The sequence below is a fragment of the Sardina pilchardus genome, chromosome 13 (genome assembly GCF_963854185.1).
Source record: "Sardina pilchardus chromosome 13, fSarPil1.1, whole genome shotgun sequence".
Lineage (NCBI taxonomy): Eukaryota > Metazoa > Chordata > Actinopteri > Clupeiformes > Clupeidae > Sardina > Sardina pilchardus.
Genome location: NC_085006.1, coordinates 27,461,433 through 27,474,501, shown reverse-complemented (window position 1 = coordinate 27,474,501; position 13,069 = coordinate 27,461,433). Strand labels below are relative to the sequence as shown.

Genomic DNA, 13,069 nt, shown 5'->3' with positions numbered 1-13,069 from the left:
TATAAAGCTTAGCTCAAAAGGGCAGAAGCTAGCTTGCCCCGGGGATCGACGCTCATTAAAGCTCTACAGTACAGTAATTTTCTGTGTATTAGTCGCATTGTGTATAAGCCACAGGACAGTATTTCATACAAGTGAACAGAACCAAAACCATATTATTAACATACAGTATTAACTGCCCCCATGTATTAACCTCATAGCTGAAGAAAGTTAGCAAAATCTATGTATAAGCCGCGGCTAATAGTTGGGAAATTATAGTACACCTTCATTATTGTTGGCTTCGTCACAGTTCTTTTTTGATTCGTAAATGAGACATTGTTATATTTGAAAACTTCTACTTGTAATGCCAGGTCTGTAATGCAGTCTACCATGCAGTGACTATACAGTTTTCCTTTTCTTGTTAAGAAAGCCATCGATTTGCAAACAGAATCACTCTTAGGCCCTGTGCACATTGAGCTGGACAAATGTAAACACACATAATTACTCGACACACAGGACATCTACCGGCTGGTGTCCAGCGAGGACTTCGGCCACGACGAGTACTCCACGCGCTCTCTGCTCAAGAAGCACCGGTGCGTGCGCGAGAGCCTGGAGAAGCACCGCGCCAACGCGAGCGCCCTGCGCAAGCACGCCGCCTCGCTGCCGCCGCCCTACAGGCAGCTGGAGGAGGTGCACGCGCGCACGGCCGAGGTGGAGCAGCTGTACGCCGAGGTGGTGGACGTGGCCGTGCTGCGGCAGCAGTGGCTGCACGACGCGCTCGCCGTCTACCACATGTTCAGCGAGGTCAACGCCTGCGAGGTCTGGATCGACGAGAAGGAGCAGTGGCTCAACAAGATGGAGGTGCCCGAGAGACTGGAGGACGTGGAGGTGGTGGCACACAGGTAAGATACGCACGTCGCACGCAGACAGATGGAGAAATAGATACAGTAGATACTGTAGACAGATGAGAAGGAGCAGTGGCTCAACAAGATGGAGGTGCCCGAGAGGCTGGAGGACGTGGAGGTGGTGGCACACAGGTAAGATACGCACGTCGCACGCAGACAGATGGAGAAATAGATACAGTAGATACTGTAGACAGATGAGAAGGAGCAGTGGCTCAACAAGATGGAGGTGCCCGAGAGGCTGGAGGACGTGGAGGTGGTGGCACACAGGTAAGATACGCACGCAGACAGATGGAGAAATAGATACAGTAGATACTGTAGATAGATGTGAAGATGGTGGCACACAAGTAATACACTCAGACAGACAGACAGATAGATAAATGGGCAGATACAGTAGATAGATAGATAGATAGATAGATAGATAGATAGATAATGTTCCCACAGGTCATGGAATTTCAGGAATATCATGGAATAAAATTAATACAAAATAGCCTATATATCCAGGCAAGATTGGTATTTACCGGGCACACTACTCTGCTTCTCTGAAATGTTTGGTCGCTGAAGTATTTTCAATGTACGGTACCATTGGTACATTAGGCACATTGGTCAGGGAAAGTCAGAGAAAAGTCATGGAATTTTGCATTTAGTGGGAACTTAGTGGGAACTCTGGATGCGTTTACTAACACTCTTTAACATGTGAACTGCTTCACTCTAATGATATATTCTTAAGTTGCTGTCATTCAACTTTCTTTTTTTGCAATTCATGAAGGCTTTAATTGAACTCTGAGGGCCTCTCATTAACACTGTTCCTTGCTTCCCTTGTTAGGTTCGAGAGCCTCGACCAGGAAATGAACAGCCTGATGGGAAGAATACTGGACGTCAATCAAATAGTGCAGCAGCTCCTGGACAACGGCCACCCCAGCTCCACCGAGGTCCGAGGCTGTCAGGACCACCTCAACAGCCGGTACGCTGCAGCAGATACGGCACAGTACCACACGCTCAATGGTGTTTTTTGCCCCCAACGGCACCTTCCAGGCAGCACAGCCTAAAATGCACTACCTTTACCCTATTCTTAACCCTAACCCCCTCAACCCTCATCCTACCCCTAAACTGAGGGGAGTAGTGCCTTGAAGGCAGCGCTGCCTGGAAGGCACCATTGAGGGCAAATAATACCAAAGACCAGTACCACACACTCTCAATACTGCTGTGTTGGGAAAACAAACCACTCTTTTAGTAAAGCATATGAAGCCCAATGTTGTCATATTTGCACACTACACTAAATCTATTATCTAGTGCCGAAATATAGTTAAACACTAGGCCTACCATTCAGCACTTGGAGGCCACTCTTTGGTTTTGAAGGAAAAACACATTGTTGTCCATGACAATAACAATTTGAAATTGATCAGAAAGCATTGTTAATGTTGTAAATGACCTTGGTGGATGAGGGAAAATCTATCAGGAATACAGGACTACTGTAGGTGCCATGTAGTCATTGAGACTTGTTTCTGAGTACCATGCCTAAGCACTACAGTGCTGGTGGTGAAACAAAGCGCTTGTACATGGTGTCAGTTTATGGCAATGCAGACTGATACACTTTACCCAAGAGATCAGATTCTCTTACGTTAATCAGTATCCCTATTTTTAGCGTTTCCTGCGTTAGCTGACCAAAAACAGCCTGTCGTAGTCCCCTCTGAGCGGCTGACCTGTCCTGAAGGAGCCTGGGTCTTGTTGACGCAGATGACCGTCGAGAGCCCTTCATAGACGCCAGTCTTTAGTTTAGCTGCCCGTTGCTCAGACGCTCCGGTGGCGCCAGCGGGCCCGGGTGGCGCGTGAGTGCCCGTGGCGGGCTGGCTGGGCTCCAGGGCGGCCATATTGTGCCAGGGGAGTGTCAGCGGTGACGACTGAGCGGGCACGGGACGCCGCGCTGGTCGTCTGTGCTCCGACCTTGGCACAGGCGGCATCTCTCGGCAGGACCATCTGTTTGGGCGGGCGTGCGGGGCGCTGAAGCGAACACACCCCGATGCCACTCCTCTGGTGCCCTCTCAGGCCTGCGTTTAGGTCCTCACTGTCGTCACACAAAGATAATAATATCACTGCTGATATTATTAGTTTAGTTTAGTTTTTTAGTGATATTAGTATTGACTGACTTTTACATTTTTAACGATCAGTTTTGATTTAAATTTGTATGTAACAGATGTGCTGTATGGTTATCTTTGGATACAGTTTTTAACAGAAGTAATATTTTGTTTTTAGATAATTACAGTAGTTTAGTAGAAATGAGAATCAGTCATTTTGCTGAGTCCATTACAGACCGTCTACTATTTACTTAGACATTGTATAATTTATCATAAATTATCGACACATGGTTCATATCTAATCACAGGCAAACTCAAGCAACTCAGGATAATAATCTCATATCAGAGCCGTGAAACGTTCTCCGTTCTCTGTTCCCTAAAAAGGTGGAACCGCATCGTGGAGCTGGTGGAGCACAAGAAGGACCACCTGGACTCGGTCCTGCGCATCCAGAACTACCTGCTGGAGTGCGCGGAGATCAAGTCGCAGATCCAGGACAAGCGCAAGGCCATCGACGCCACGCAGTACGTGGGCAGCGACCTGGGCAGCGTGCTGGCGCTGCAGCGCCGCCTCTCCACCATGGAGGGCGCTCTCTCCGTGCTGGAGCCCAAGCTGCTCCACCTGCAGCAGGAGGCCGAGGAGCTGGCCACCGCCCACCCGGACAAGGCCGTGGAGGTGCTCGTGCCCTTCGAGGGCATCAGCCTGGAGTGGGAGGAGCTCAAGAGGACGCTGCAGGGCTGCGAGGACTCGCTGACCGTGGCCGGGCGGCTCCAGCAGTTCATCCAGGTCAGCAGATCGGCTTTACACGCGTCTATATGAGGAGTGTGTTCACGTGTGTGTGTCCTAACTTTATTATAGTGTATAGAGTGTGTTCACGTGTGTGTGTCCTAACTTTATTATAGTGTATAGAGTGTGTTCACATGTGTGTGTGTCCTAACTTTATTATAGTGTATAGAGTGTGTTCACGGGTGTGTCCTAACTTTATTATAGTGTATAGAGTGTGTTCACGTGTGTGTCCTAACTTTATTATAGTGTATAGAGTGTGTTCACGTGTGTGTCCTAACTTTATTATAGTGTATAGAGTGTGTTCACGTGTGTCCTAACTTTATTATAGTGTGTAGAGTGTGTTCACGTGTGTGTCCTAACTTTATTATAGTGTATAGAGTGTGTTCACGTGTGTGTCCTAACTTTATTATAGTGTGTAGAGTGTGTTCACGTGTGTGTCCTAACTTTATTATAGTGTATAGAGTGTGTTCACGTGTGTGTCCTAACTTTATTATAGTGTATAGAGTGTGTTCACGTGTGTCCTAACGTTATTATAGTGTATAGAGTGTGTTCACGTGTGCGTCCTAACTTTATTATAGTGTATAGAGTGTGTTCACGTGTGTGTCCTAACTTTATTGTAGTGTATAGAGTGTGTTCACGTGTGTGTCCTATAGTGTATAGAGTGTGTTCACGTGTGTGTCCTAACTTTATTATAGTGTATAGAGTGTGTTCACGTGTGCGTCCTAACTTTATTATAGTATATAGAGTTTTATACACTTTATTTCCTCTGCAAGTAGAAGATCATTGTACTGTTTGGTCTTCTATTCCCATTAGTCATATTTGGATGTAGAACTGGCCTGCTACACACATTCCGGTCAACATGACGATTATGTTTCACTACTACAATAAATAATCTATAAGTGTCCTCTTATGGAGATATACCCATGTGATCTCAGCATACTGTATTTCCATAATATTATTGGTTATCACTGTCCACTACATACAGTATCTGTTATCTGTGATTTCTAATGAACTACATTTCTGTTACATTCATGAATGCAGCAGATCCTTTCATTCAAAGAAACTTACAGGATATGCAGACATCAATATGTGTGTTCCCTAGCTATCAGACCTATAACATTACACATGCTCTCCTCTGAAGCGTAATATGCATCAGACACATGACCTGGACGCTTGGCGGCGCGTTCATGAACGTGCCCTCTTCTGAAGCGTAACGTGCATCAGACCCACATACTGTAGACATTAAGAACGTTCTCTCTTCTGAAGCGTAACGTGCATCAGACACATGAGCTGGACGCTTGGCGGCGCGTTCATGAACATGCCCTCTTCTGGATCGTAACGTGCGTTGCGTTCTCTCCGCAGGACCTGGACTCCTTCCTGACGTGGCTGGTCCAGACGCAGACGGCGGCGGCGGCCGACGAGCTGCCCAACACGCTGGAGGAGGCCGAGCGGCTCATCAACTGCCACGCCTCGCTCAAGGAGGAGATCGGCCGCTACGAGGAGGACTACGAGCGCCTGCAGGCGGTCAACGAGCTCCTGGAGGCCGAGGAGGCGCCGCTGCCCTACGCCGCCCTGCAGCAGTGGCTCCAGAAGCTGGACGTGGGCTGGAACAAGCTGCTGGAGATGTGGGAGAGCCGGCGAGAGGTGCTCGTCCAGGCGCACATCTTCCACCTGTTCATGCGCGACGTCAAGCAGGCCGAGGCCTTCCTCAACAACCAGGTGAGAGAGAGAGAGACGCTGGAACTTTAATGAAACTCTTACTTTAACTCATCTGTTCATGCGAGACGTCAAGCAGGCTGAAGCCTTCCTCAACAATTAGGTGAGAGAGAGACGCTCGAACTTTAATAAAACTCTTACTTTAACTCATCTGTTCATGTGAGACGTCAAGCAGGCCGAGGCCTTCCTCAACAACCAGGTGAGAGAGAGAGAGAGACGCTCAAACTTTAATAAAACTCTTACTTTAACTCATCTGTTCATGCGAGACGTCAAACAGGCCGAAGCCTTCCTCAACAACCAGGTGAGAGAGAGAGAGAGACGCTCCAACTTTAATAAAACTCTTACTTTAACTCATCTGTTCATGCGAGACGTCAAACAGGCCGAAGCCTTCCTCAACAACTGGGTGAGAGAGAGTCGCTCAAACGTTAACAATAGGTTTACTATAGCTAAACTTTAATAAAACTTTTGCTTCTACACCTTTTACTACCTCACCTGTTCATGTGTGATGCCAAACAGGCCGAGTCCTTCCTAAACAATCAGGTGAGAGATGCTTGAAGGAAGACTTTGACTTTAGCTAGACTTAAATAAATCTTTTGTTGTAGTACAGCTTTCATTATACTCTTATTTTAGCTCAATGTCAACAATATGTTTGCAATATGTATGCTGAAGAGAGAGACTTTACTTTAGAGAGAGAGAGAGAGAGAGATAGAGAGAGAGACAGAACCACTGATGCACCAATGAAGTCTTTTACTTAAGATGTAAGGGATAATCAACGACACGCCGTGCGTTTATAGGAAAATAATGCACGTTCGAAGTGGTAATAAGGACCCGACGCCGCAGGCGGAGGGGACTTTACACTTCGATAAGTGCATTATTTTCCTATAAACGCACGGCGCAGAGTTGATTATCCCGCTTATACCACTGCTACTATCACTTTCGTTTATATTGCCGCTGTCTTTGATACAACGTTGCTGTTTTTACCGTTACATTCACATTGGCGAATTGATATACAACTGTAATAAGCCCAAAAGAAGGGAACTACTTCATAGCCGTGCGGTATATCGAAAAATAATGCACGTTCCAAATAGCGCATCACAATAGGAAATTTGACCAAGCAGTGGTATAAAAACTAAATAATGAATAACCCAAAACCTTTTTAATATATTACGATAAATAAACCCTTAATGCAGTTGTGAGTGTGCATTGACCATTGCCTATCAACAAAGTGGATCATCAAATGAATTTGAAACAGTCAATATGTCAAAATTTAAAACCCTTTGACATAGATATTAGCACAAGAAAATCTTCACCACAACACCAATGCAAGAAAACGGTAAATAATATGAATAGAGGATTTTTTGTGCTAATAATATGCCACAAAACAGTGGTTGCATAATAATCCACTGACCTCTCTAACGGAGGAGAGGAAGGATCAAAGCACAGTGCAGTGAGTCTGATCTGCAGGACAGGAACTCATCAGTGTAGAACCTAGACAGGACGGTGTCGTGTATCAAAATCACCCAGGATACTGGTCCAGGCCACAGGAGAAGCTAAAGCAGACCCAACATCTGGGAGTCATATCCGGACATTTGGGTCCTGGCTCCTCATATTCGGACATCCTGGCCCCTGTCTTTGGTGACTGGAGTGGCTTAATGGCTTAATTATATCAAGTGGCTTGCTTTTGAAGCTGTGACTGTACTGCTGAAATTAATCCTTTGATCCCCTAAGTCGATCCCTCCTCGCCTTTTGCTGGTCATTTTAATTTGATGTATTCTATTTATACCTTGTGTTATTTTTAAGTTGTACTTTCTAAATTGTTAGTTGTCTTTCGGTCTTACACTCAAGTCTAGCTTTGTATTTTTTGTCTCCACATACATACATACATACTCCATATACTTAGCCCTGTTGACACCAGTCTCTTCTCAAGAATCTAGATTTTGAACACAGTTGTTTATACTCAATTCCAAAGAAATACACGTCCAGGTCGAATTAGCAATTGTGTTTGCGTGCCTGAGTTTGAACTGGTACATATAACATCTGCCAGGAAGTGTATGAAGACTTTACTGTAGATCTATTGTGGACACAGCCGACCTGCATTTGAAAATCTGCATTTAGAAAAAATCTGCATTTGGTGAAAAGTTGTGGCTTGCAGGGGAGAAAGTGACTTGAGCTCAACTCACCTAGCTTTAAGCATTATAATGAATATAAATATTTTAAAATGTAAGGACTTTGTGTTTTACAGTGGATACTAGAATGTAGATCATGCCCAATTATGAAGCATTCAGTCAGAACGCGAGGCAATGAGCCATCGTGGCTCAGTGCGGGAGTGAAGCGAGACCGGGCTGAATGTCAGATCGTGTCTCCCAGGGCCCAGCGTACGTGTGTCAGAGCATGTGTCCTCCTGGGTCTACGAGCCAGACTGCTCGCTGCTCGCTTGCACAGTCCCACTTTCTACTAGCGCCTGCAGGCAGGGAACAAGAGGCCAAGGGATTTCTACTTTTATTTGTGTCAGAGAGAGAAAGAGAGGGAGGGAGAATGAGAGAGAGAGAGATGGAGTCATGGAGAGAGAAATGGGAGAGAGAGATGGAAGAGAGGGAGAGAGAGAGAAAGATGGAGAGACGGAGAGAGAAATGGAAGAGAGGGAGAGAGAGATGGAAAGAGAAACTGGGTGAGGGAGAGAGAGAGATGGGAGAGAGGGAGAAAGAGAGAGAGAAAGAGAGATGAGAGAGAGAAAGAGAGAGAGAGAGAGATGGGAGGGAGCAGGTCTAGTAGCTATCCATGACTTCCATATTCATTACGATCACATTATCTGCATATCTGCTTCTGCTCCACATGAAGGCATCCGAGGCTAACATGCGATGAGATGGCTAACGAATGAGCCTTGCTCCTGGCAATACAGTGGCCTTAATGAGCTTGTAGTTAATTAGACTGTTAAGGGAAGGTGTGTCATGTTATCATCACACACAATCTGCACTCCAGAGGGAGAAAGGAAACCTTTGATTTGAGTTTTATTCCATGACATTTTCTCTCTCAAATTTGCATGGTTGTTTTCCACTAAAATTAATTATGGCAAGGAGTCTAACAAGCTTGAAATGCTGAAAATGTGCAATGTCTTTACAAACAATGACTGGATTGCAAATGCAGATAAGCAACTGTGTGCTTTGAATATCTGGAAGCACTTCTAAACAAAGCTGATCAAGCTCTCTTCAGTCCTCCTCTCCTCAAACTGTAATCCCTTCAGAAGATAATGTGAGATGTAGCTGGACAGTGGCACTCCAATCTGATTTAGATTCTCGCCGCAACATCAAGATGGCGTCTGGAACACTCTTATTTCCTCTTCCTCCTCTTCCTCCTCATTCTTGTTGTTCTTCATCTCCTCATCCTTCTCTTCTCATCCTCCTTCTTCCTCTCCTTCTGCTCCTTGTTCTTGTCACTCTTCTTCTCCTTTCTCTTTCTCCTCCTCTTTTTCCTCATCCTTCTCTTCCTCCTCTTCCTCTTCATCATCCTTCTCCTCATTCTTGTTCTTCTTCTTCTCTTCCTCCTTCTCTACCTCCTTCTTCCTCTCCTTCTGCTCCTTGTTCTTGTCCCTCTTCTTCTCCTTTCTCTTTCTCCTCCTCTTTTTTTCTCATCCTTCTCTTCCTCCTCATTCTCCTTATTATTATTCTCCTTCTTCTTCTCCCTCTTAATCTCCTTCTCCTCCTCTATCCACCCCCAGGAGTCAGGCCTGGCTCATGTGGAATTGCCCACCACGGTGGAGACGGTGGAGGCGGCCATCAAGAAGCACAAGGAGTTCACCACCACCATGGAGCTCAACCTGCACCGCATCAAGGCCGTCATCGAGGCCGGGGAGAGCCTCATCAGCCAGAGCAACATCTACTCCGAGCGCATCAAAGAGCGAGTAGACGCCCTGGCCAACAGGTCAGTGTCCTCTCCACATCCCCTGCACTGCGAGCGTATATACGTACACAGTTGTATTTCACAGAACGCAGGTGATTTGTAATGCAGGGATTCCTAAATTTTTATTTTTTTTTAAAATATATTTTTTGGGGCTTTTATGCCTTTAATCAGATAGGACAGTGTAGGGTGACAGGAAACGAGTGGGAGAGAGAGTAGGGTGGGATCCGGAAAGGACCACGGGGCGGGAATCGAACCCGGGTCGCCAGTGTGCGGTGCAGGTGCCCCAGCCAGTCGCGCCACAACTGGGGCCAAGGGATTCCTAAATTGTATGTGTGTTCTTCATAGTTGAACAAACAAAATTCAAAGCCTGTCACAACCTGACAAACATACCACACTATGCTAAGTGGATTTTGGTTGGTAGTAGGTGAGAACCAGTGGCGTAACTATAGTAGGTGCAGCCGGTGCAGTCGCACCAGGGCCCGTGACCTCCCGGGGCCCGTCGCTACCCCCGTCCTGCCTTTTTTTTTCTTTTAGAACTTCACCATTAAGAATCAAACTATCAAATAGAAACGGCTAAATCAAATTTACCATCTTTCCTTGTCTTCATACTGTTTCGCCAGCTTATCTTTCTTTCTACTGAGATACAGCAAGGATATGTGGTTGCTACAGTAGGCTTAGCGATTTGTTGCGATTTTTTGAATGGATAGTGCGGCTGCACATATCAGTAATCGTTCAGTCATCGAGCGGCTGCAAGAAGCGGCAGGAGCGTAAAGAGCAAGGGGAAGGGTGGCCAAACTACTACTAACATCTATTTTTCAACTTGCCAAAATGCTGGTGGTAGATTATTTACGACAGTGTAACATCCACATTCGGGGAAGTGTGTAGCTAATTGCTCTCATGTTTCTGACATTGCGTGTGACTGTGACAACAGCTGAGCGATCTTTTTCCAAACTCAAACTTATTAAGACTTACCTGAGGAGCAGCATGGGGAACTAGAGGCTCAGTGGGTTAGCTATCCTGTCCATTGAAAATACGAGAGATACATTAAATATTGGGAACATCGTTGACGATTTTGCACAACCAAAGGTCTCACGGCCTAATTCATGCATATTGGGGATTGTATGCATATTAATGATCTTATTTGGTTTCTGCACGGTTAAATAAGGCTAAATTAAGTTTTGTTTCTGCGCAGTGCATTTTTTATGTTTTCAGAATGGATCATGTAGTCGTGTGATTTTTATTTGAAATTGTATCTGTAACTACTAAACTACTTCGGTGCCTGGTCCTTTGCATAGTCACCCTTAATGTGTATTGCATGTATCAGAGTTAAGACTTCCTGGGCTACCATTCGTCGTCATTATCAGACAGGGGCCCGGACACAAGTTTTGCACCGGGGCCCACACCTGCCTTGTTACGCCACTGGTGAGAACTCTGATGTCTTGCTCTGCCGTGAAGTAAAGTGAGACACAGGGTAGGCCTCACCATATGATCATCTGGCATCAGGCCTTAATTGAACACTCAAAAGTATAATAAAAAACTATTGGATATGTCCCCTTTTCTTGCTTATAATATATATAATAAATGGAATTTTGGGAGACACTATGCATACAGCATCTTTTGCCCAAGTTCTTCACCAGTCAAAGCTCTATGGATGAGAGGCAAAGTTCTTATTAAATCTCGACTAAAATCTGCCCAAAGACATGTAGGAGAATCAAAGGTCGAATGGAAGACGGTTTGTTGGTCTGATGAGACCAATATTGAGTTTGGTCATCAGATTACAGTAGATGCTATATTTATGCCAAATGCTGCACATCACCACAAGTCTAATTGAGACACATCCACACTGACTCCATGCTTTGATTGCAGCCAAACATGCACCTACTCAATGCTGACTTGAAGGGGGTGAATATTTATGCAATCACTTATCTTGTATTACAGTATTTACTTCATTACCATTACTTTGTAGAGATCTGCTTTTACTTTACATTAAACAACAACAAAAAAATGAAAATGGACGAATTGAATTGATCAAGATTCCATTTATAAAAGCTGGAAAAGTGGAAATATCCAAGGGGGATGAATACTTTTTACAGGCACTGAATCATTCCTAGGGATATTTTAGTGATAGATTTGGTGAGCATGACATAGCCTATGAGCTATGCACAGACGCATTTGATAGACATCCGTATAGCGCCCAATGAACAGATCTGGACATTCATCAACAGTGCCTCAAATACGCGAAAATGAATGTTTGGTTCCGATGTGGTGGCGTTATCAGGCTAAGCATAACACAGACGCAGCACTGTCCTGGAGACTGCCTGAGCACATTCAGATTGAAGTGAGTTTATTGTAGTGGAGCAGTGGGTTGAGTGTTAAGCATTTAGATTATGTTCAAAAAGCGCTTCTCAAAACACAAACACAGAAGAGAGGCGCTGAGAAATCGCAGAATCCACGATAGAGACAATCGGACTTAATGAGGAACCCTGGAACCAATAAAAAGGAGGTGGCAGGTGGTCTTTTTATGTTTCATTTGTCACGGTGTCCCTCACCACACACTGAGACCCTCAAACCAGTCAGTCCCACTGAGGTAAAATGCTTACGCACCTCTTCAGATCGAGAGTACTCTGCTGCTGCTAATCCCAAAAACTGTCTGTTTTTAATTATTGGATTAAAATACTTTTTGTTTAAAAAATGCCTATCGGCATTAAGACTTGGGTATTAAGGCGGTTTAATCCCCAAATGTAAGGTGTTGCAGTCTTTCCATGTTGATGAAGACATATGGCAAAGTGATGACACAAGGCAGAGCATGACAAGCTAACAGCTTTTCTTTTTATAATTAGACATATGCTGTCGCCGCGTTCACCAGTGTGTCTGTTTTCTCTCTATTGTGTGGGCACACGGATTGTGGTGAAGTGTCACAGTGTGTGTGTGTGTGTGTGTGTGTGTGTGTGTGTGTGTGTGTGTGTGTGTGTGTGTGTGAGAGAACAGGGTGAACAAAGGCATATCCCTGAGCCAGGACTCAAGCCAGCATGAATGGACTTATTCACAGAGCATGAAATCTCCCTGGTGTGTGTGAGGGAGAGAGAGAAAGAGAGAACGAGAGAGAAAGAGAGACAGAGAGAGCGATAGGGGGAGGAGTAATGGATTTAGTTTCATTTCATTTGTTTCCTGTTGAAACATTTTATGAATGATGTATTCCCTGCCGCTCTACCAGGCGTTCTACACTATCAGGATTGCACTCTGATCTATGTGGAATAAATCATCTGATGAGGGATTACATGTAATCATAAGCCACAACTACAGTTCATGTTAACACAAACTTTGTGAACATAAAATGTAACATCCAGCATTCTCTATCTTTAGTTGATACGGTTGTCCAGCTCAATGGTTGTGTATGTAATGACCTAATGACCAGCCATTTGTCTAGACCCTCCAGGCCTGATACCTACAGTATGATCAACAAAAGCTACTATATATATATATATATATATATATATATATATATATATACACACACATATATACGGTATATATATACAGTGGGTATAGTAAGTATTCACACCCATGCTAAAGTTGACTAAAAAGAGGAATATAAAATCATCCTTTGAGAATTGATTGTAATGCCTTAATTCAAAAAATTAGTAAAAATCAAACCGCTAAGGACACTAATTTTCTTTGTGATTGAAGAATGTATCGTAAATAGATAAATGTTCTTCCTT

General features: G+C 44.6%; 1 protein-coding gene across 1 annotated transcript in view; it reads left to right on the top strand.

Annotated features, from left to right (window-relative positions):
- The window catches only part of LOC134099230 (spectrin beta chain, non-erythrocytic 4-like), a 103,981-nt gene that overhangs the window by 35,118 nt on the left and 55,794 nt on the right, over positions 1–13,069 (top strand). The window contains exons 16-20 of the mRNA XM_062552020.1: positions 493–878; positions 1,705–1,842; positions 3,338–3,737; positions 5,100–5,456; positions 9,169–9,371. Coding sequence (XP_062408004.1) covers positions 493–878; positions 1,705–1,842; positions 3,338–3,737; positions 5,100–5,456; positions 9,169–9,371 — 1,484 coding nt within the window. The remainder of the gene's footprint in view (positions 1–492; positions 879–1,704; positions 1,843–3,337; positions 3,738–5,099; positions 5,457–9,168; positions 9,372–13,069) is intronic.